We start from the raw sequence: 24,636 nt of genomic DNA, 5'->3' as shown, positions 1-24,636 counted from the left end.
ACGAGAGGGTTGAGTTGGATTCAATTTAGTGACCATTTAAGAGCCTTCTTTGTAAATATAAATGGTTCCTGGGATGAGGAGGACTATGGGGACAAAAAATTCACAGATAAATAAATGCAAACTATGTGACTAGTAAATTTTTTTGGAGGGATAATCAAATCTCTGGAAATCTCAAGATATGTTAGTAGCAATAAATATACTCCATTGTCCTTTCATGTTGTCACTACCATATTGTAATTAACTTCGAGGTAACTTCCTCACTTTTAAGCCAGGTGCAGTCCCAGAAAGGTAGAACTGGGCAAGAAGAAACACTAATAATTAAACAATATCTAAAAGTCCCTTCCAGTTGTTATTCAGTACCTACCTCATCTCAGTCTTATATCTTTATTCATATCAAGGCTAAAATCCCTCAAGTTTCCCTGAAACCATTAAAGCTAGTGCTTTAATTATCTCAATTTTATTCTGTACCTATCTCATTTGTTTATATTTTCATATTGTCTTCTACAATCGATTTTGAGCTCCTCAAGGGCCTTTCTTTGTATCTCCTGTCCTTACAGGTGATCAATGAATATTACCTGACCAACTTTAACCTGCCTCACAAGGTAGGGAGGTTGGTCAAAGGACATGAATAGACAAAGAAAGAACTATAAACTATTAACAACCATATGAAAGATTGCTCCAAATCACTGCTAAGAGAAATATATTGGATGAATAGGAAATAATGAACAGAGGGAAGTCCCTGGAAGTAAATGGGATTGGGAAAGGCTTCCCTTGGGTTAGATTTTTAAAATGCATTTTAATCAGGCACTTGGGAACTTGATTTAATTCAAGGAACGTCAGTAAAGTTGGACAATGCTAAACATTAGTCATTTTATAAAAACCCTAAATTGTGATAACTGAAATTTTAAATCATAATGGATAAAAAGAGCTCTAAGAGACTAGAAGAGCAAGGACTGTGACCACACTTTGCTTTCACTGATCACATGAAAGCAGACAAACCAGTATCATCTTTTGTCCCCTCCCCCAAGAGATGTGGCCAAGAGTAAAAAGAGGAACAAGATGTCATTTTTTTAGGCTTTTTTTGCAAGGTAATGGGGTAATGATGATGTGTCCGGTCGAATTTGAACTCAGGTCCTCCTGACTGCAGGCCCGGTGCTGTGCCCACCGCGCACCTGGCCAACCGTAAGAAGAGCAGAGCCCCAGCCCCGCGATCTCGGGCCCCTCGGGTCTGCCAGGGTGAGTCCGTCCCCAGCGCTCCGGCAGAGCCGGCACAAGGGCGGGGGGGGGGGGGGGGGGGGGCGGGGGGGGGCGGGCCGGGCCGGGGCCGCCCGGACCCAGTCAAAGCCTTTGGCCCTGTTCCAGCCCCGCCCCTCCCGGCAGGCCCCGCCCCCAGGCACGTGACCTTACAAATGCCAAAGGCCGCCGGGCGCGGGAAACTCGGGCGCATCCTCATGGAAGTGCGGGGCGCCCGGCCCCGGCGGCTCGGGGGCGGGGAGGCGCCGCAGCAGCGGGAGCGGGAAGAGGCGCGGGCCGGCCGTGCCCGGCGCAGCGGCCGCCTGAATGCGCCGCCCGAGGCGGAGGCGGGCCCCGGCCCGCGGAGGCCCCCGCGCAGCGCGGCCCTGACCGCTCCGGAGGAGGAGCCGGGCCCGGCGGGCCGACCCGGGCGCCCCCTGCGCAGCTCCGGAGCCCTCGCCCGGGGGCAGGCGGAGGCGGAGGCGGAGGGCGGGCCGGGCGCGCCGGGCCCGGAGCAGCAGCCGCAGCGGGGGCGGAGCCCCGGGCCCGGCGCGCACGAAGCCCGGGGCCTTGGCGGGGCCCCGCGCCCCAGGCGCCGCCCGGACGGGCACGCTCCCCCCGGGGGCGCCGGCAGCGGCAGCGGCAGCGGCGCGGGCCCGGACCTCCGCGGGGAGAGCGAGGCGGCGCCCGCCCGGGGCGGCAGCGGCCGCGGGGAGAGGGGGCCGGAGCCGGCGGAGGCGGAGGCGGAGGCGCCCGGGCCCGAGCCCCAGCCGCCGGCTCCGGGCCGCAGCGGGGAGGCCGGCGCCGGGAAAGACAGCGAAGAGGAGGAGCCGAGCCCGGAGGACGGGGACGGCCACGTCGCCCGGCAGCTGCTCAGGTCCTGAGCCCTTCCCCGCCCGGCCCGGCCCGGCGCGCTGACAGCTGGCGCGGCCCCGGGCCTCGGCTTTACCGGCTGCAGAAGGTGGCTGTGGGGGCGGCGCGCGCCCCGGGCCCGAGAGACGCGTTTTGTCTCGCTCGGGCAGATTCAGTGTGGATGGAGCCCCGGCCCTGGAGGCAGGAGAACCTGGGTTCAGATAGCCGTGTGGCCTTGGGCAAGCCACTTAACCCCATGGCCTTGCAAAAAACCTAAAAAAAAATCTTAATGTTGCCCCTTGTTGCCCGTTGCTACAACTTAAATTATATTTTTAGGTAAATACTTTTATTCCTGGATAAGTTATGTTTGACTTCTGGTTTGATTTCTCCACCTTTTAAAAGCGATTTATTGGGAAACAAAAAAATCCTGTAAACAGAATATCCCTGCTTTTGGAAGGATTGACATTCTGTTGTAATGTCATACTGCTAATTGAGACTATTTAGTTGTATGCCCACAATTTTTTTATTTTAAATCCTCAAAAAAGGTTCCTTTTTTGTGCTAGCATTTTTTTTTTTGCAAGGCAAATGGGGTTAAGTGGCTTGCCCAAGGCTACACAGATAGGTAATTAATTATTAAGTGTCTGAGACCGCATTTGAACCCAGGTACTCCTGACTCCAGGGCTGGTGCTTTATCCACTGCGCCACCTAGCCGCCCCTGGTTCCTTTTATTTTGAATGCATAATCCGCAATTCACGTAGTGATGTTGGATTAATATCAAACTTTTTTAAGCAGCATTTAAAAAAAATCTAATTTTATCCCAAACTGCTTACCTCCAGGACTTTTTATTGGTTGAGCAAAGGATTGATAGTTGCCAAAGAAAAGGACTTTATTTGAAATTAGTACCTTGCTCATTTGAAGGCTTCATAAAACTATTTGCTGATTATCATTATTTTTTGTAATGACTCTTGTTTATCCTAGTTTGCTTTGAATTAGAAGCATTGAAACAATCGCCTCGTGTGTTGAATATACTTTTATCTATCTGTAAGAGGATTTAGTTTTCTCTTGGTTGTCTATTCCAATGTTTCTTTTGGAAATGGATCCCCCAACTGTTACCTTTTTCTTTGAAGATAGAATCACCATAGATCATCATCCTTCTTCTAAAAACATTCTGCATGTTCCTGATCTTAAGTAAACATTGACTTGTACTTTTATATTTTATAGGCTTGGTTCCTTCGACATTTCACATATCACCTTTTTGTTCTTTTCCTCTTCACCTGTGCAAAATTTGGAAAGTTTTAATTGTCAGAAACTGGGCACACTATTTGAATTCGCATTATTCCTATGCAAATAAATGATAATTCTATATACAGTAGAGGATATAATTCCTTTTGAAATTACTACCTTCTTCTAACAATGCTTTTCTTCTCTTTATAGACTCAAGGACCAGATTAGGCAACAGTTACTGGAATATAAAGCAGTGGTTGAAGCAAGTAAGTCTTCATTTAGCCTTTGTTGTCAGCTTTGGGTATAGAGAATAATAGAAAACTGGTAAATTGTTTTTGTTGTTGTTTGGCCATTTGTCTGACTCTTTGACCTTTTTGGGGGTTTTCTTGGCAAGGATCCTGGAGTGATTTCCTTCTCCAGCTCACTTAAAGATGAGGAAATTGAGGTAGACAGGGCTTGCCCCAAGGTCACACAGCAAGATGAATTTTCCTGCCTCTAAGACTTGTGCTTTATCTTTTGGGCCACCTAGCAGTCCAAAAGTAGATATAGGCAAACCAATTAAAGACATCATCATAAGCTAGAAGCTTCGAGGAGCTTGGCATAGTTAGTTTGAAGACTCTTCCTCTACATATAGCTTTTAAACTCCTAAGAAAGGGATTTCTGGGAGTGTTGTTGCTCCTTTCCAGGCCTTTTTATAAAAGTGTGGGGGACCTGATAGCCAGGACTGAGCCTTATAGGTCTGTCTCTCCTTTTCTAGGCATAATCTCCATGGATTTTTTGGTATATACTTTTACATGTGCTTGTTTCTCTTAATAGAATATCAGGATTGCTTTGTTTATGGCCTTTATATTCTGGCATCTAGCAAAGTGGATGCATGTGGATCTAGCATGTTAGTTTTAAGTGGATACTTAAAAATAAATGCTAAGGGGAGGCTAGGTGGCAAAGTGGATAGAGCACTGGCCCTGGAGTCAGGAGGACCTGAGTTCAGATATGGTTTCAGACACTTAATAATTACCTAGTTGTGTGGTTTTAGGCAAGCCACTTAACCCCATTGCCTTGCCAAAAAACAAACAAACAAAAAAACCTAAATGCTAGTTTACTGATCAATGATAAGAACATAATCAATCTTTCCTGTCATTTTCCTACTGAAAGTTTGTAACTGCAAAGATCTTGGTCGCCTTTTCTATTATGAATTTAGATATACTCTGTACTGGCATTGTACTTTGTTACATTATCTTTACATTATAAAAAGATTAATATGTCATAAAATACTCCTCTCTAACTAAAAACAACTTAAGTTCTCAAAAAGGTCCTTTTAGGGTGTGGGTGGAGCTCCTTGGCTAAGGAAGCCAATTGGCCTGTTCCTGATCAGGGCCAGAGGAGGAGAACTAGCGGCCAGGGAGTCCCACCGGCACAAGGTGAGGGGCTCAGGCTCCCCTGACAATGATACTGGATCTAGCAGTTGGGAGGCCGATGATCTGGGCAATGAAGAAAGAAAACAAAAGTTCTTAAGACTAATGGGAACTGGAAAGAGAACACACTGGCTGTCTTGTTATAGGCGATCATAGGTCAACATCTCACTTCAGAACAGGGGAAGAAGATAAGAAAATGAATGAAGAACTGGAATCACAGTATCAACAGAGTATGGACAGTAAATTATCAGGAAAATATTGACGACATTGTGGACTTGACTTCAGTGAGTTAGAAGATCCTGATGGGGAAGGTGACGCTGCTGGAAATGATGACGATAATGATTCACCTGACCCTGAAAGTCCAGAGGAGTCTGCTGAAGAACTACAAGCTGCTGAACAGCCAGAGGAAGTGGAGGACCCCAAAGCTAAGAAGGATGCAAAGAGTAATTACAAAATGATGTTTGTTAAATCCAGTGGTTCCTAACTCTGAATGTGTGATTAGTCTTTGTATTCAAAGTAAGCCTTATTGTTATAATGCACAGTGGAGGACTGCTTCTCTAGCACAGACCTTTGTATTATAATTTTTAAAAAGGCCCTTCTTTTAAATAATTACAGAGTGTTTGCTTTCAAATGCCATGGATTACAATTTTATGGGCAAGATTATATCCATTTTTGTAAAATATAAGAGTTACATTGTACAAAAGACAAATATGATTACCAGCTTCCTTTCACATTATCATCATCTACCCTCTAACTCCTCCTTCCCCACTTTTTTTTTTAGTCCCTTCTAATGAAATTATGTGGGGAACATTGTTGAAACTTCTTAGTGCTATTTTGTGGGTGTTTCTGTTTTTGACAGCTGTATGTTCAGTTCTTTTTATTTTTGTTCCCTAATGTTTTATCTTATAAAAGTTAATCTGATAATGTGATGGTGCATTTATGAGAAAAATACCTCTTTAATTATAATACTTTGATGTAGTAGAACTGTTCATCATGGAAATTTCTCCTGGCATTGATATATTATAATTATTATTATTGGCTGGCAAAAAAAGGTCCTTTTATTTTAAAATCATAATCCATGAGTCACCAAGTGACATCAGAGAAATATCAAACTTGTTCACACACTGAGATGGCTAGATGGCGCAGTAGGCAGAGCATTGGCTCTGGAGTCAGGAGGACCTGAGTTCAAACTAGACTCAGACATTTAATTTACCTAGCTGTGTGGCCTTGGGCAAGCCACTTAATCCCATTGCCTTGCAAAAACCTAAAAAAAAAAAAACAAAAAAAACTTGTTCACACAGCATTTAAAAAAAAAAATCTCTAATGTTGTCCTAAACTACCAAAAAAACTACCTTAAAAATCTCCCTTCAGGACTTTTTAGTGGTTAAGCCCTGGGGTTTTCTTAGCAAAGATCTTGAAATGATTTCCTTCTTCAGCTCATTTTATAGATGAGGAAATTGAGACTAAGAGAGCTAAGTGATTTGCCCTAGTCTAGTGCCTAGATTATGAAGTATTTGAATGTCTATGATATAAGCTATTTAAAAATGATTCTTTTATTTTTTTCTTTTTTTATCCCATTCATCTCTTACTGTTGCAGACTCTGCAAACTTTTTATGGGTCTCCTCCATCAAACTTGCTTATAAACCAATGTCAGGTGCTATTCTAAGAGTATTTAGGACATCTGGTGAGTTAGCTTGTCAAATTAATAGTCATATCCCTGTACTTACCAAGCTTGGTTCGTATATTTTTCATGGCCTTAAATATGTTTTTCCTTTTCTACTTTTTTAATTTAGTACATCTAGACCAGGTTGGTACTCATCTTCTGATGAGGGCTGATATTTGTAAAAAAGACTTTTTGTTTTGTATATATGTTCCTTGGTAGAATGTTTTTCTATATTAGTAACTTTTAAAAATATTGCTTATTTTATAGGTAAAAAGAGTCCTACAGAAGAAATCACAGATGATAACTTACTTCAAAGGTAAGTCTTCTCAGTTTCCCTTTGGGGGACTTTAGTTGAATTTAGTTTAATATCTCTTCACTTTCCTCACTGAGTATACTGTGAGTCAAATGAGATAATATCACAGCATCTGACTCATAGTACGCACTTGATAAATGCATATTCCCTTCTTTTAGGACATTATCTTCCATTCACTTAATTAGGAATTTAATCTCAATGGTGCTTAGTCACATCCAAAAGATTTTGAATTTTATTCAGTGTCTACTCTTATGTTCCATTCATTTTGCTAAGGACTAGAGGTACAAATTTAAAGAAGAAAGGTGCTGACTCTAAGGAGTTTACAATCTAATAGGGGGAAGGGAACACATAGAGAAGTGAGGACCAGGGAGAGAGTATTAGTCTAAGGAATCTTGGGTGTTATAAGTGAGCCATAAGGCAGTTGACCGTCACAAACTTTCCAAGCTAAGGGTCTTATTTTTTGATGATGGTTCCCAGAGCAGAAAAAAAGAAGGGTAGTATATATGTGGAAGCAGGGAAGATAGCAAGCTGCCCGAGTCTGGACCTAGACATAGTGGCTAAGTTGAGTTTGAAGTTTTTAATCAGGACAGCTCATTTCCAGAGTTGGATGCATTATGAACACCTCTACCTTTCTGATTGTTTCTCCAGGGTAGTCTATTAAAAAGAAGGGTGAGGTAGCCAGAAAAACTGGAGAGATACCTAAGTATTCCTAGCTTTCTTGGTAGATGAATGTATCATTGTCCCCCTTCTTGAAATACTTTTTCTTCCCTTCAACATGATGAAATTCCCATCCATCAAGACTAGCTTAGGTTTCATTTTCATTACCCACTTCCTTTCCTGAAGTTCTGTGGAACAGCTAGAGGGATATACTTAATAATTGGCAACTCTAGTGGAAAGAATCAGTCTAAGATGAATTCAAAAAACCTGGGTTCAAATTCCTATTTTAACACTTCCTAGATGTCTTTGGACCTCTTTCCTGTAAAATGGAGATACCTACATCACAGGATGCTTGTGAAGCTACAATGAGACAGTAACATGTATAATATAGTCTGTAAACTTTAATGTGCTGTAGAAATGCCAGTCATTATTTCATTGTGAATCAAGACTGTCCTAGGTACTTAAGGGGATCAAGAAATAAGAGATATGGACATTTAATACTCAAATTCAGGGTTCACTTTTGGAAATAAAATGAGTATGAACTAAATAATAGTGTTCATGAGGTATAAATACAATTTTTACTAAATTGTAAGAGATAAAGTAGTGGGAAAAGAGGGAGTTCATTGAAGGTGAGTTTGGTCAGAAGAGATTTCATACAGGACAGCTCTAAAGAAAGGATAAAAATCTAGAAATTTGGTTATAGCAATCGCAAATATTTGTTTAAAATATAGTTAACTAGAAATATTTCATTCCCTTTATTTTCTTCTGCATTTATTACAATATAAGATAATACCTTTTTTCCTATTCACAGAATTAAATGCCTTTCTGCAATAATAGTGGGTTTGAATCTTTACAAAAATACAAAATGATTTCCTGAAGTTCTTAAAGTGCTTCCATTAACTTATTTCTATTGTTATGATTAGTAGGATTGAAGATCTAGAAAGAAAAATGGAAGGAGTGAAGATTGAGTTAGAAATGAAAACTCTAGCTTTAAAAAGGTAATTTGGTATTTTAAAATTATTTAATAAACATAAAAAGTGTTAGTTTCTGAATATATGCATTTGAACTAACATTTCAACAGTACAGTGGATTGAGTATAAACCTTTAGGTCAGGGAGACATGAGTGTATTAAATCTGGCCTCATGCTTTAGTTGTGTGACCCTGGGCAAGTCACCTAACCTTTGTCTCATTTTCCTTATGTAAAATTGAGAATAACACCTACGTCTCAGAGTAGTTATGAGGATCAAATGAAATTTTTTATATGTATATATATATATGTATATATATATATACATATATATATATGACATATGCTGCAAACCTTAAAAGTGCTGTATAAATTCTAGCTACTAGTCTTAATAACTGCAGAAGACTAATCATCTTCAAATAATGAAAAAGAATTGGAAACTTGAGGCAACATTTTTTAAAGTATGCAGACCAAATCCCATTTATAGTGAGTAGAAACTGTTAAGAGTCTTTTATGTTAATGGAATTTTGTTCTATAAATTGTTGGTCCTGCTCTGAAGTCTTACCTTGTCTCATCATTCAAAACTAATTGTAGATGCAATATAATACCAATCAAAACCCCAAGGGGATAATTTATGGAATTAGAAAAAAATGATCAGTTTAGTGATGTGGAAGTGATGTTGCCAACAGAGCACAAACTGGGATAGATTCTTCTTGGCTAGGAAGACTTCCAATGAAGGACAGGCGTAATTATGAATTGTGCCTCCCACCAGAAACTAACCTTCATGTATTTGGAGAGAGACATCAGCACCTTGGGTATGAGCTGATGAATTTTTTACCACAGCAATTTCTGGAGACCTTCTACTAAAGTAGCCAAAGCAGAACTAGAAGGAAAGATAGTTTATAGCATGTTTAATTTATCCTTTATTTCTTGTAGTAGAATGATGGGTTAGGAAACAGAATGACTTGTATGGATGAAAGTTTTTGCAACATGCTTTAATTAAAAAAAAAACCCAACAGAAGGCTGTATTGTATGTCCACAGGAAAATTATGCTGTTTTGTGTGGTTGATTTGTCCTGAAAATTTTTCCTTATTATATAATAGAACATTTTACACTATTCCAGGGTCCAGGTTGCACATGCCCTTCAGAAAAGAGTGGAAAAAAACAACAGTGAATCTGAGTAAGATTTTAATTTTTCTGTGGCTTAATGAGGATAGCAATGAAATGTGCCCAGGTACAGTACTTCAATTTCACAGGTTATTAAAATTAAATGCGTTTCTTTTGTAATCAGTGTGTAATAGAACTATAGGGGAATGGCATTGAAAGACACAGTTTAGGCATTGAAGAAAAAAACCTATTTTTATGGGTTTGTTTTTTTTAATTGTTTTTTTAAATTTTGTTTATTTTTGCAAGGCAATGGGGTTAAGTGACTTGCCCAAGGCCACACAGCTAGGTAATTATGAAGTGTCTGAGGCCAAATTTGAACTCAGGTACAGGGCCGGTGCTCTATCCACTGCGCCACCTAGCCGCCCCTGGTTTTTTTGAGGTTTTTTTTTTAAGAGTTATGACTATTAATGAGAAGGCCTATAAAGAGCTCAGTGGGATGAGGTTACTGGGAAAAGGGAGATATATGAGAGAGAGGAATAGGGATTATTTCTTTGTATATAGCCAAGATTAGCATAGACTGATTAACATAGGTATAGAATAGAGCTATTTCATGTGTAGTATTAGCAGGAGGTGTGAGAAGGATCCTTTAACTAAAGGGGATTTCCTGGTTACCCCTTTGAGGGTCACTAGAAAGATGAGGAATGACACTTGTCAGGTCAGTTTCTCAGAGCCTTAATTTCCTTATCTGAAAAATTAGGGAGTTAGACTGGAGTGGCAAAATGGTGTAGTGTAAACTAAGCCTGAAGGTGCTTCTGAAGAGGCTGAGTTAGAGAAAGTAGGCAGCTTGTAGAGAAAAATTGGGAAATAACAGGAATAGATTTTTCTTGGGCTACAGTCATTTGATTTGAGGTGAATTTAGTCCCAATTAGCAACTTTGTATGGATTTAACATTAGGAAAATATATAGATTAATAAATAATATGGTTGTGTTCTTGTGCTACATAAATCTAGTCCCATAAACTGGATGGCCAAAGTCAAATTTGTTATGTTTTCTTGACTCTTACAGTGGAAATAAGTGTCTTGTCAGTGAAAATAAGGCAAAAGTACTGTCTGATTTTATTTAAAATCTAGATTGTCCTTCAAGGTTTAGGATGTCAGGAACTTATCCCCCCCCTTAAATATAATATTTTAGAAAACTTACTACATTTTAAGACTTTGATTATGAAAGTGAGCAATTTTTTTTCCAGTAAAATCACTTAAGATTTTAAGATAAAAGTCAAATATCATTTAGAAGGAATTTTCTTTTTCATTAAACTTGTAGCACAGTTTTTCTCTGAAGGATTTCTATCATAGTAAACAGCAAGATTAGTGAATATCATATTTCCCAATTGTTTCTTTTGTTAATAAGAAGTAAATTTATTGTAATTGATATTTTTATTGTTGTTCCTTGTCCAGATCAATCATGGCAATTTTGAAAAACATTTTAACTCTTAATTGTTCAATACTGAAAGCACAACAGGTAAGTATCTTCCAAGTTATATAACCTATCAACTCTATATCACCTCTTTGCTGCTGATTCAGACTTAAACACACTAAACTTAACTCATCATTGTGTTTTCTAAGTCATTCCCACCCCTTCTGTTTTCATACTTCTGTAATTAACAATGTCATTTTCCCAACCATCTTGGCTTCCTTTTTCATTCTTGTCTCTTCTTCATCCTTTATCCACCTGTTTTTTCATTTTTATGAATCCTCTCCTCAGTTTAAAATCCATAAATATTAAGCAGTTTTATACTCTCTGAGAGGCACAGATCATGCTCATCTAAATTTATCTGCCCTAGTCCACTGCACACAATAAGCACATAAGCATTAAATGAATTTTTACATTGAAAAAAATTATGAAGATGAATTTTGGGGTATTGTTGAAGAGAAAGAAATTCACTGACTAATACCACCTGACCATACCTTATATAGTCAAATGCACTTGAAATCTTAGAGTGGTGTGAATTTACTGCAAAATAGGGGGTCCCAAATGTAAATTTCCTGATGATTATGTAGGTAAAAATGTAATAAATAAACAAGTAAATTTCTATTATAGAGAATTCCTTGGAATGCCTAGATTGCTTTATTATAATAGAATTTGGGTAAAATGATCCTAGTGAAGTAACCAGAATAGCTGGGGGCAAAAATCCAACAATATATAAAGATGTCTATAATACTATAATATTAAAAATAAAAAGATGTGATTAGTTGATTGGTATATGATTGCAAGTGAGTAAACTTGAGCTGAAAAAGAGAGTTGAGAAGAAACTGGTAATGGACTCTGAATTTTTATTTAATTTGTAGAGATAGTGGATGGTTTTGATTTTTGTCAAAGGGATGTATTTCAGAAGGGAAGGGAATGTAAAACTAAAATATACCAATAAAAACATTTTTAAAGATACTGCTAGGAACCATTCTTAATATGTAAGATCTTAAATAGACCAGTAGTTAAGCTTTTCTTGTGTTCTGTTTGACAATTAATAAATGCTTTGGAAACTAAATGGGCTCTGGAAGCAAATATAATCCATAGAGTTAACCCTGTTACTTCTTTTTTATGTTATTTTTGCTTTGGTTGGGTGGTTGATTCTTTGAGCTTAGTAGGTATTGGAGTGGACTAAATAGGGCCTCCTTTGACAACTTTGTCTCAAAAACTTGTATTTTAATTGTATTTGCATTATTTGAACTCATTTAGATTAACAATTTCAATTTTTCTGCCAAGGTTCCTTAAAAATAGGTAGGAAATTGAAATCCATCTTATATTTTGCCCATGTAACTATATATATAAGTAGTAGTAGCACTAAGTCATGTCCAAAAAAATTTAACAAATATTCTTTTAATATTGATCTTTTAAATGAAATCTAGGGCAGCTGGGTGGTACAGTGGATAGAGCACTGACCCTGGAGTCAGGTGTACCTGTGTTCAAATCTGATCTCAGACACTTAATAATTACCTAGCTGTGTGGCCTTGGCAAATACTTGACTCCTTGCCTTGCAAAAACCAAAAAAATAACCTTCAAGAAAATCTAGTTTTTAAAATGCCAAATAATATTGATTCTCCCTGTGTTGATTAATAAACTTAATTCTGTTTCATCTTTAGTTGCACTTGTTCTGTTGGAAAGGCAATTTTTGGTATAGGTAGTAGAGATTAAACATACAATTCTAGGTTTCTGGTGCTTTTTTATGACCATCATGATAGGATTTATCAATAAGGTACTAAACATGTATCAAGACAAAACTTAAGTCTTCTTGATTGAGTTTTCTTTGGAAGGGGGGGGAAGTGTCTAGGCAAATGGGGTTGTAACTTACCCAAGATCACATAGCTAGAAAGGAGTCAGATTTGAAATCAGGTTCTCTTAACATATGGAGGCATTGCTCTATCCACTGTGTCACCTACTTTCCCCACTTTTTAATCCAACTTTATTGCATCTCTACACAATTAGGCAATTAAAATATGCAATGCTCTACATTTTGAGGCGATAAAGTAAAGGAAAACTGGTAGGCATAGGTCAGAATGAATGAAATAAGTTATTAAAAGCTTACTGTGTAAAGAAGCACCATGCTGGATTCTGGGAATACAAATTGAAAAGTTAATCTCTCAAGGAACTTCTGTTTATTTTTTTTATTTTTTTTTTAAAGTTTTTGCAAGGCATTGGGGTTAAGTGGCTTGCCCAAGGCCACACAGCTAAGTAATTATTAAGTGTCTGAGGCCCAGTTTGAATTCAGGTACTCCTGACTCCAGGGCCGGTGCTCTAGCTGCCCCTTGGAACTCCTATTTCTAATGGGAAAAAGCAAGATAGAGGAAGTTTTAAATGCAAGTCAGTTGGAAAGGTCCTATGGTCCTTAAAAGTGCATCAACAAAATAGAAAATACTGCATCCACTTTAATTTCCACCGATAAATAATCAATTGCCAATACTGAATCAAGGACTTGGGGGGGGGTAAGATCTTTCTTTTCTAAGTCTATTAGTTGTGACTGCAGAAACAGTCGCCTTCCTGGAATGATGACCTGTGACTCCCTCAGCATATCCCTACCTAGAAGTAAGACCCATGGTCTTGAGGTCTTGTGTCTATTCCCAAAGCTCTTGAGTTCTGGATCCTGAGTTTATTGCCATCAGGGCAGTTAAGATGAGATAGCAGCTTAGTTGTGACTTGAAATCTTCTGAATAGTAGCACTTGTTCCTTCTTAATTCTAAATCTTTGCTGATTATTGCATGTTGTGTCCCCCTGTTTTATTTTCTCAAGAGCAGGGATTATCATTAAGCTTTTTTTGTATTCCTAGTGTTTAGCATTGATGTCTGACACGTAGAGAGTATTTATTCATTGCTTATGAACTGTGTAGTTTGCTGACACATTGCTTATTTCATATTTTAAAATTTTAATAATAGCAAACCCGGGATCTGGAGGAGAAAATGCTTGAAATTAAGAAGAAGAGATTAAGTATGTAAAATTATTATAAATTGCATTGTTACTTTTGTGTATTAAATGGGTGAATTTTATTGGTGGTTGGTTATTCCCTCCAGTGATAGAGAACAATACCTCCTAGCCTGTCCATTCTGTGGGATTCTTTTATGTCTTTTTTTAATTTTGCCACAGGAAATCTCTTACTTCCAGAAAGACTTCTTTCTCTTTGTCTCTCTGTCTCTATGAAAAGATTTTCTTTATTTGGGTGCAACAGAATAAACACTTATTTTCACTTATGTTCTTAAAAACATAGTTCATAGCTATTTTCTTATCTTTATAAGTCAGAGCAAATTATAATTGGCAATGTCCAAATGCACAGCCACTTAATTTTTCTGTATTACACTTTGTGTCTCTTTGTGTCAGTATCTCTGACTGCCAGACATCCCTTGAATTTTCTTTTTTGCAAGGAAGTGGGGTTAAGTGACTTGGCCAAGGTCACACAGCTAGGTCATTATTAAATGATTGAGTCCAGATTTGAACTTGGGTCCTTCTGACTTCAGAGCCAGTGCTCTATCTACTGTACCTCCTAGCTCCCCAAGTTATCCCAACCCTTGTACCCCTATCAAAAAATAAAAATAAAACCCTTGTAACCATATATGCAAAGACAAAACAAGTTCTTGAATTATCATATCAAAAAAAAAAATAGGTGACTACAAACTGAATTCTGTCAGGATGTATGGGAGTGTACTTTTATCTAAGTCAGAGTTTTAAAGATGATGCTAAGCAGTCCATCTGACAGCTCCAAATGCAAAAACTGAAAGGATGTGCTATAAGTTGAAAGGTTTGTCTCTCAAAATTCTGGTTCTTTTCAACATTTTATAAACTTCTTTTTTGATTCACATCTGAGTCTTACAACAATATTGGCAGGGGGAACCAGGTGAATCAGTGGATAGAGCACCAGCCCTGGAGTCAGTAAGGACCTGAGTTCAAATCTTGACCTCAGTCACTTAATACTTAATTAGTATTTTTTAAATTTTAAAAAATAATGGCAGAATTTTATTAAGGAAAGGAGCATTTTGAGGAAGAAGTTTAGGATCATTGAATGATGCAATGTACCAAAGGCAATCAATTACACTCTTCTTCAGTTTAACTTGACTCCAATCATTGTCCATTTCCAATGTCTTTCCAAGATATAGATCTGTCAGCTAATTTGAAGGACAGAATTCTATAGTATTACATAACTGATAAATAATAGTCCTCATATCCTATTCATCCTCCTATTTAATGGCTAGATGTAGTTGTTAAAAGTGAGAGATTAAATTAATTTTTAGCACACATAGGTTTCTAAACTAATATTCTGGGAGTTGTACTATGAAGAAAAAATAAAAAGAAATATGAACCTGATAACAAATAAATTTTAGTTAGTAAATTGCTAGATGATCAACAAGAGTCTTTTGCCATTGATAAAATAATTTATGGATGAAAACTCTTTGAGAATGGCTGTCTTAATTGCTGTTGAAAATTTCTTTTGTCTTGCCTAAAATGTATCACAGATTTCAACACTGTAAATGTAATTTTCATACTTGAAGATTAGGATTTGTTTTAATTTTTGTAATATTTTGCTGCTCTTTTAAATTTAATAGTGCTCAAAAATACCGGGAGAAAAAAGCTACTTGAAATACAGACTGAGAATAAAAAGCGAAAAGATGACTTAAACCTCCTGAAAAATAGTGCCTCAATAACCAACATGAAGAAAAACCTACAAAAGGAAATAGACACAACTACCATTATTCAAAATGTTTTTCAGGTAATGTATATGTGAATTTGGAGGGCAAAATTTGTGTTTGGGGAGGAACTTCTCTAGGAACCATTGTTCATGGGAGACAGTGTGATTGGTATAGTAGAAAGTTCATGGGTCTGAGGGTGGGAACCCTCTCAACTAATGATTTGCTTTGTGATCTTAGCAGCTTTGTCCAATAATTTCTTTCTTTGTTAAATATGAGGAATGGTCCTCAAGATCCTTTCAGTGCTAAGATTCTTTGACTTATAATTAATTATGTAATAGAATTAAAGAATTTCAGACTTAGAAGGGGCCTTAGCAGCAGTCATCAGATCCAATCTACATCTAAAAAATAAAACTTTTCCACTGTAGAAGGCCTGGAGGAAATCCACTATCTACCGAGGCAGTCCTTTCCACTTTTTATTTTAAAAAATAATATGAATTTTATCAAATTTTTAAATATATATATATTTTCTTTCCTTTGACTCTTTATTCCTTCTTTTTTATACCATGGGTTCCTAATCTGGAGTCCATGGATCCCAAAGATGTTAATACATAAATTTCACATGTGGATAGGTGGTAAATTACATTTTTTTTGTTTTAGAAAGATTTTATTTATTTTGAGTTTTACAATTTTCTTGCTTCCCCCCACCCCCCACCAAGGCATTCTGTTAGTCTTTACATTGGTTCCATGTTATACATTGATCTCAGTTGAATTTATTTTCACTAATTTTTGTTTTCACTAATTACTAAGAGAAATTTAGTATTTCCTTCAATTATGAATGTAAGGCAATAAACCCATCAAAGGAAAGGGATTCATGGGTTTCACCAGGCTGCCAAAAGATTCTGTAATAACAACAAAAAAACTTACCTTTTTTCTGTATACATAAAGATTTGAATTTGCCACTTTTTTTTAAAGCCAGACCATTTAAATTATGTGTTGATTTATATCACCTTGAGACTTCAGATAAAATGGAGAACTGTCATAGATTCATTGGATTTTCTCTAAGGATATATATTTCATAGTGAAATAACTTCAAAAAATCTGTAAGCCTTGTCCTACAGCTGTAGAATTTGCAGTAGGAAGTATAACTTTTTAGGGACTTGTAGACTGTCAAATATAGTTTACTAAACAGCTACTAAGAAGTAAAGTTCGTCAGTCAGTATTATAAATAAATAGATTTTTACTTAATTTGGCAAATATTGAGGGAATTCACAGTAGATGTAAATTTACTCTGTTTCATAGAAATAGCTTGCAAATGCAAGGAATTACTGTGAAATAAAGCTCTTTAAGGTTTGAAAAATTGATTTATATAATATTGATGCTCATGGTTATTCTCATTTAACAAATGAGACAGTTAAGTGACTTGGTTAGGGTCACATGACTAGTATCTGTGGTACAACTATCTATCTCTTATTCTACCTAACTTTTTTTTGCAAGGCAGTTAGGTGACTTGCCTAAAGTCATACAGCTAGGTAATTATTATTATTAAGTGTCTGAGGTCAAATTTGAACTCCAGCCCTCCTGACTCCAGGGCCGGTGTTCTATCCGCTATGCCACCTATGCTCCTACCTATCTCTAGAGGGTTTTTTGGGGGGTTTTTTGGGTTTTTTTGCTAGGCAATGGGGTTAAGTGGCTTGCCCAAGGCCACACAGCTAGGTAATTATTAAGTGTCTGAGACCTGCTTTGAACCCAGGTACTCCTGACTCCAGGGCTGGTGCTTTATCCACTGCGCCATCTAGCCTCCCCTAGAGGTTCTTAATGTTCTTTCTTGCTACTCTTCATTAGTGCCTAAGAAACAAAACATCTAATCCCAACCATTTCCTTTTTCTTTCATATGTTTTAAATTAGAAAATGTTCACTAATGAGAACAAATACTCATTTATAAACATCTATGTTTCCCACACTATAAGATCCATGACTTCATCTTCTATAAATATATTCAGGCCTCATAACCAAAATAAACACAGAGAAAATATGCAGTATTATTTTGATAATAAAAGCACTCATGTTAAAAATGTCAGCTTTAGTACTCCAAGAATATTCAGCATCTCTATATTTATTTTCATTATAGCACATCGTTATGGCAGCAAAGATCGACTGGGCAGCAGATCCAACCTTGAAGGCCATTATTTTACAGCTTGAGAAAAATTTTAATTATATTTGAACTATTCTACTTGTTTACATGCAATTAAATAGTAAATTTCAGAAGTAATATTTTGGGCTCTATCTTTAGAGTCATTCTATGTGAATTATTTCAATAAAATTGTGTCACAGAATTTGAAATGAACCTTTGAGTTATAAGGTCCCTCAAAGTCACATCCAACTTCTCACCTTTATGAAAGTCTTCTGTCTTTCACAGATGGTCATCTAGTCCTTGTTTGAATCCTTCCACTAACTACTCACTACCTCATTAGACAATCTACTCCACAGCTAACCAGATTGTTATTTCTTTATATATTGTTTTTTGATTAATATTCTAGAAAATAGTGGTTTTATCCTACTTTAAAAGCAGTGTATTTCCTAAAATACTGATCTTTTATGGTATTTGAAACTTTAATAAACTTATAGATTAAATTATAATTGTTATTTGGTGATTATTAATTGCATTAGTATATAAAAATTTAATTTGAAAAAGGCATCTTGTTCATTTGATAAAAATATATTTTCTCCCCCTTCCATTAAAACAAACCCCCCAAAAAAGCCCTTCAACAAATATGCATAATCAAACAAAATACATTTCCACACTGGCCAAATCCTTTTGCATTTTATATCCGTTGCTCTGTCAGAATAGAAACAAAAGTCATAAATTGCTAATATTTATATAGTGCTTACCATATGCCAGGTACTTACTGTCTATGAACAAATATCTCACTTGATCTTCCCAACAAGCCTTGGAAGATAGGTCCTATTATCTCAATTTTACAAGTGAGAAAACTAAAACTGACCAAGGTTTACACAGCTAGTAAGAGTCTGAAATTGAATTTAAATCTGGTACTCTATCCATTATTTTTGGTTCAACTGGAATCATGGTTAGTCATGGCATCAAAATGAGTTGTCATTAAATCTTTACTCCTATAAAATCTGCTAAAGGGACTTCTTTCTTGGGGACTGGAAAAGTTTCTCCTCCACCTTTATCCAGACATTCAGAATTACCAGTTTGCTAAGGGTCTCCTTTCCAGGTCAAAACATCAACCATAATTACTCGGAACTCCCAAATGTCGTTAGAGGGCAAGAGAACTCCCAACACTTTTATGATTTCCCAAGCTATTTCTGGAAGTCCAAGCTTCTGTGGGGGGGGGGGGGGGTGCCAATGCTCATTTCTCTGGGATGTATGGAGACCTCAGTTAAAACATAGAACTTGAGACCCAGACAACTCCAAGAAAGTATATCTAAAAGCAGATTATATTATCCTGGGGGGACTAGATCCAAGAAAATGTGAAACTGGAAAGTCTTACCCCTTCCTAGGATGGTACCTTTATTAAAGATAAAATTTATGAAATGAGTTTGACACTGAACTGGTAGTCAGGAGCAAAGTGGAAAACTGTTCTTTGAAGATACTGTTCTAGTCTTTAGACTCAACAGCTTCTATGAAGACAGCTGTTGAACAGAAGTAGTCATGTTATCCTTTAGTTCTCTGGTTCCATCCCCAGCACAACTGACATCACAACCTTCAGTTTAAGCAACCTTACATTTCAGAAGCCATAGCCAGAAATCCTTGTGATATGTTTCCCTCTTATCACTAATTTCACAATGTGATGCCTTTTTTCTATTTTAAATAAATTTATTTGTTTTGAATTTTACTATTTTTCCCCTAATATCACTTTCCCTACCCCCCCCCAGAAGGCAGTCTGTTAGTTTTTACATTGTTTCTATGGGATACATTGATCTAAGTTGAATGTGATGAGATAGAAATCATTCCTTAGGGAAGAAAACTATAAGACAGCAAAATTACATAATAACAAGGTTTTTTTTTAGATTGAAGGTAATAGTCTTTGGTCTGTTCAAACTCCACAATTCTTTCTCTAGATACAGATGGTATTCTCTATTGCAGAAACCCCAAAATTGTGCCTGATTGTTGCACTGATGGAATGAGCAAGTCCATCAATGTTGATCATCACTCCCATGTTGCTGTTAGCGTGTACAATGTTCTGGTTCTACTCATCTCACTCAGGTGATGCCTTTTTTCAACATCCAAGAGTACCTGAATTTGAATGGTCAATGTGGCTTGTCTGATCTACTTATACAAATTGGGTTGTGCTCCCCCCCACCCCATTTGGGAGTGGGGTAAGGTGGAGCTCATAACTAAAGCCTAAGTTGTTACTCATGTCTACTCAGAAAGTGAAATCTTACCTCAATGCCAACTGATCATAGAAGGGTAAGAAGATGTCCATTCTGGAGTGGCATAGATCCAGTCTACCAAATTCCATCATTTAAAAAAAAATTTAAACTTTTTCTTTCTATTTTTAGGTCTACATTCAGACTTCATAGTTCCTTCTCTGGATTGGATGGTATTTTCCATCACATGTCCTTTAGAATTATCTGATTATTGTACTACTTGATCAAGTTCATCATAGTTGATCATATAATGTTGCTGTTAATATGTAAAATGCTCAAAAATATTTATAGCAGCCCTGTTGTGGCAAAGAATTGGAAATCCAGTAAATGTCCTTCATTTGGGGAATGGCTTAGCAAACTGTGGTATATATGTCATGGAACACTATTGTTCTATTAGAAACCAGGAGGGACGGGATTTCAGGGAAACCTGTAGGGATTTGCATGAACTGATGCTGAGTGAGATGAGCAGAACCAGAAAAACACTGTAAACCCTAACAGCAACATGGGAGTGATGTTCAACCTTGAAGGACTTGCTCATTCCATCAGTGCAACAATCGGTATCAATTTTGGGCTGTCTGCAAAGGAGAGTGCCATCTGTATCCAGATAAGGAGCTGTGGAGTTTGAACAAAGTGCAAGGACTATTCCCTTTAATTTAGAAAAAAACATATCTTATTGTCTGATCTTGTTACCTCTTAGACTTCTCTTTAAGGATATGATTTCTCTCTCATCACACCCAATTTGGATCAAGGTACAACATGGAAACAAAGTAAAGACTGACAGAGTGCTTTCTGTGGGGGTGGGGGTGGGGGTGGGGGAGGGAAGCAAGATTGTGGGAAAATTGTAAAACTCAAATAATATCTTTACTAAAAATGAATTTTAAAAAATATGTAGAATGCTCTCCTGGTTCACTTACTTCAATCAGCATCAGTTCAGGCAAGTCTTTCCAGACTTGTCCTAGTCCAGCTGCTCGTGATTTCTTTCTTTTTTCCTAATTAATATATTACTTATTTTTCTAACTACATGCAATGTTGGGTTTTTTGCAAGGTTTTGAGTTTCACATTTTTTTCCCACTCTTCCCTACCTCCCCCTGACAGAAATCAATCTAATATAGGCTCTACATGTTATAACCATCTTAAACATAGATCCATATATATTTTTTTAGGTTTTTGCAAGGCAATGGGGTTAAGTGACTTGCCCAAGGCCACACGGCTAGGTAATTATTAAGTGTCTGAGTTCACATTTGAACTCAGGTCCTCCTGACTCCAGGTCTGGTGCTCTATCGACTGTGCCACCTAGTGCCCCAACATAGATCCATATGAATCACAATGTGAAAGAAGAATCAAATACAAATAGAAGAAAAGAACATTAGAGAAAAAAAAATGACATTAATAGACAACTTTAAAAATTTGAAGACAGGGGCAGCTAGGTGGCGCAGTGGATAGAGCACCGGCCTTGGAGTTAGGAGGACCTGAGTTCAAATTCGACCTCAGACACTTAATAATTACCTAGCCCTGTGGCCTTGGGCAAGCCACTTAACCCCACTGCCTTGCAAAAAAAAAAAAATTGAAGATGGTAAAGCTTTGGTCTCCACAATTCCTTTTCTGGATATGGATGGTAATTTCCATCACAAATCTTTTAGAATTGTTTTTGGTTATTGTACAGCTGAAATGAGCTAGTCAATCATAGTTGATCTCACTGAATGTAACTGTTAGTTTGTACAATGTTTTCACTTGGCATCAATTCATGCAAGTCCTTCCAGATTATTCTGAAGTCCCTTTCCTCATGGTTTCTTAAAGAAAAAAAAGAGTTCCATCACATTCATATACCACAATTTAAGCAGCCATTCCTCAGTTGATGGGCAACCCCTCAATTTCCAATTCTTTGCCACTACAAAAAGGTGCTAAAAATATTTTTGTACAAGTGGGTTTTTTTTACCCCTTTTCATGATCTCTTTGGGCTAATAGACCTAGTAATGGTATTGCTGGATCTAAGGGTATGTGCAGTGGAAAGTACTTTTAAAAATTATTCTAAAATTCAAAATAAGTGGGCATTTGTTTTTATGTATATACTAGATGAGAGAGAGGATTGCATGTGTAAAACTACAATTCCTTTATGCACCTCTCTTGTTTTTAATTATTTAACAAATTAAACATCCAATTTTCTTAGTTTAAAAAATTTTAATAGTATTTTATTTTTTACAATTACATGTAAAACAATTTTCCATAGTCATCTTTTGAAAGATTTTGAGTTCCAAATTTTTCTCCTTTCCTTTGCTTCCCCACTCCTCAAAATGGCAAGCCATTTGAAAATTGTGAAGTGGTTCCCCCCAAAATGAGGAGGTGTCCTCACTGAGTTTTGACCTTAAAAATAATTAGATTAAATATGTGTTAACCTTCAGAGTTTGTCTTATTAAGGAACAAATATTAGCCACCAGAGTTTGGCCTTAAAAAATGAGCAAACCAGAATTAGGTTAACAAGCACATTTATTAATATCTCTAGGTTTACAGATTACATAGCTATATGGGGGAGGGGTGTCTGATCAGAGAGCCAAATCCTCCAAATGGAGTTTTAAGCTTTTATTTTTATAGTTTTGACTGTTAGAAGGCAAATCTGAACATCACCTCCAGTTTATCCAATCAAAGAAGGGTAAGGCTCCCCTGCCAAGAATAAGGCAGAGGCAACCCAGGATGAGGAGGAGGGCAGCCCAGGTTGAGGTCAGGACACTTGGATGCATCAGATATTTCAAACTTAGGAGCTATCTTAATGGGATTATAAAGATAAACTTTTGTTCTTAAATTGACATTTTTACATCCAAATATAAATCTTAAAGATGTTTCACCCTTTACAAGGGCTAATTTGATCTGATTATCAGGAAGCTTCTTTAGTCTCTGTGAAAGGTGACTGACTTCCCAAATCAATTCTGTTCTTACATACAAGCATACACACTGTGCAATTATATAAAATATATCGCCACATTAGCCATTAACATTCAACTTTCAAAGCCATCTTGCTTGTCTGTACCTCTTTCTGTATGCCTTCTGCTCTCCCTGCACTTCAAATAAGTGACTTCTTTTATTCATTGATATGCTATTCCTACCCTTTGTCCTGCCCACCTCTTGAAAAAGAACATAAAAATAAAAAACCCTAGTAAAAAAATATACACAAATTGTGTCTAAAAATGTGTCGTGTCCTTTTCTTCAACGTCTCTGTCTGAAGGTGGGAAATATTCATCCTCAGTCCTCCAGAATTGTAGCTGGTTATTTTTTTTTTGGTTAGCTGCATTACTTAGGTACACAATAGTATTGCATTAAATTTCTAAACCATAATTTTAAAAAAAAATTGTATAGTGATACATAAACAAATCTATGGATCTATGGATAAGGAAAGAATTTAATGATCAGAGAAGAAAGAAAGTATGTGAAATTGATAGAGAGTTAATTTTGATTACCTTAAAAAGAGTTTGTCTAAATACAAAATTAGAAGGAAAAAAGAAAATGACAGCAATGGGAGGGACTTTTTTTATGGCAATGGATTAAGTGATTTGCTCAAGGTCACACAACTAAGGCAATTAAGTGCCTGAGGCTGGGTTTAGAACTCAGGTCCTCCTGAATCTAGGGCTAGTGCTTTGTCCACTACACCACTTAGCTGCCCCAAGGGGAGAGATTTTTATAAGTGTCTAATAAAGGCTTAATCTCTCAAATATTTTCTAAGTCTGATACTCTTTAATTCTACATTTCTGATCAAAAATTGGTTTCTCAGTCTCTAATAATTATCTGTAGTCTCCGTGTGTAAGCATGTCAGTTTGCTATGTCAAGACCTGTTTCCTACTTATTTCCTACTTATTGACCTGTGTCAATACCAGCTTTGTGATAACATCAATAAATTCCTTCACCTAGGTCAAGAAACCATAAGATACGAAACATCTTGGATGAGAAGAGGGCAATTCTATGGCTATTGCCTATTTAGAATAAGTGAGATTCTTATCAATAGGAATTTGAAGCAAATATTTTAAGTTATGAGAGGATCATATGTAGAACTACGTCATCTTTTTTTTGTTTGTTTTTTGTTTTTAGATTTTTTCAAGGCAAATGGGGTTAAGTGGCTTGCCCAAGGCCACACAGCTAGGTAATTATTAAGTGTCTGAGACCGGATTTGAACCCAGGTACTCCTGACTCCAAGGCCGGTGCTTTATCCACTTACGCCACCTAGCTGCCCCGAACTATGTCATCTTTAGGAAAATCTTAATGGTTACCTTTTTTATAATTCTTTGTCCTTTCTGTATAAAATGCCCCCCAAATTTCTGTAAACCCATTGTTATCTGAAAGTCTGCCATCCACCTATAGGTTTTTGGAAAGATCCTAGAGAATAAAACTTCATTTATAAAACTATCTTTTGGGGCGGCTAGGTGGCGCAGTGGATAAAGCACGGGCCTTGGAGTCAGGAGTACCTGGGTTCAAAGCAGGTCTCAGACACTTAATAATTACCTAGCTGTGTGGCCTTGGGCAAGCCACTTTACCCCATTTGCCTTGCAAAAACCTAAAAAAATTAAAAAAAAATAAAACTATCTTTTTTTATTTCATTTTTAACCTAAGAGTATTATGGTTAACAATATATAGAGAAATGCATCAAATTTAAAAGTACATACATC

The 24,636-nt window shown here is 37.2% G+C and overlaps 1 protein-coding gene and 1 pseudogene across 1 annotated transcript; both read left to right on the top strand.

The window, feature by feature from the left end:
* Positions 1-1,865: 1,865 nt before the first annotated feature.
* CENPH (centromere protein H) lies at positions 1,866-18,226 on the top strand. The gene is made up of 9 exons (XM_074208149.1): positions 1,866-2,110; positions 3,520-3,575; positions 6,652-6,700; positions 8,281-8,352; positions 9,445-9,501; positions 10,883-10,946; positions 13,853-13,904; positions 15,512-15,675; positions 17,724-18,226. Exons 4-9 carry the CDS (start codon positions 8,303-8,305, stop codon positions 17,814-17,816), a joined length of 480 nt encoding a protein of 159 aa, XP_074064250.1. The 5' UTR covers positions 1,866-2,110; positions 3,520-3,575; positions 6,652-6,700; positions 8,281-8,302; the 3' UTR covers positions 17,817-18,226.
* LOC141503408 (small acidic protein pseudogene) lies at positions 4,078-6,638 on the top strand (annotated as a pseudogene).
* Positions 18,227-24,636: the final 6,410 nt, after the last annotated feature.

This window comes from Macrotis lagotis, chromosome X (genome assembly GCF_037893015.1).
Source record: "Macrotis lagotis isolate mMagLag1 chromosome X, bilby.v1.9.chrom.fasta, whole genome shotgun sequence".
Lineage (NCBI taxonomy): Eukaryota > Metazoa > Chordata > Mammalia > Peramelemorphia > Peramelidae > Macrotis > Macrotis lagotis.
The sequence above is the reverse complement of the archived record's forward strand: the minus strand, read 5'-3'. Positions and strand labels throughout refer to the sequence as shown.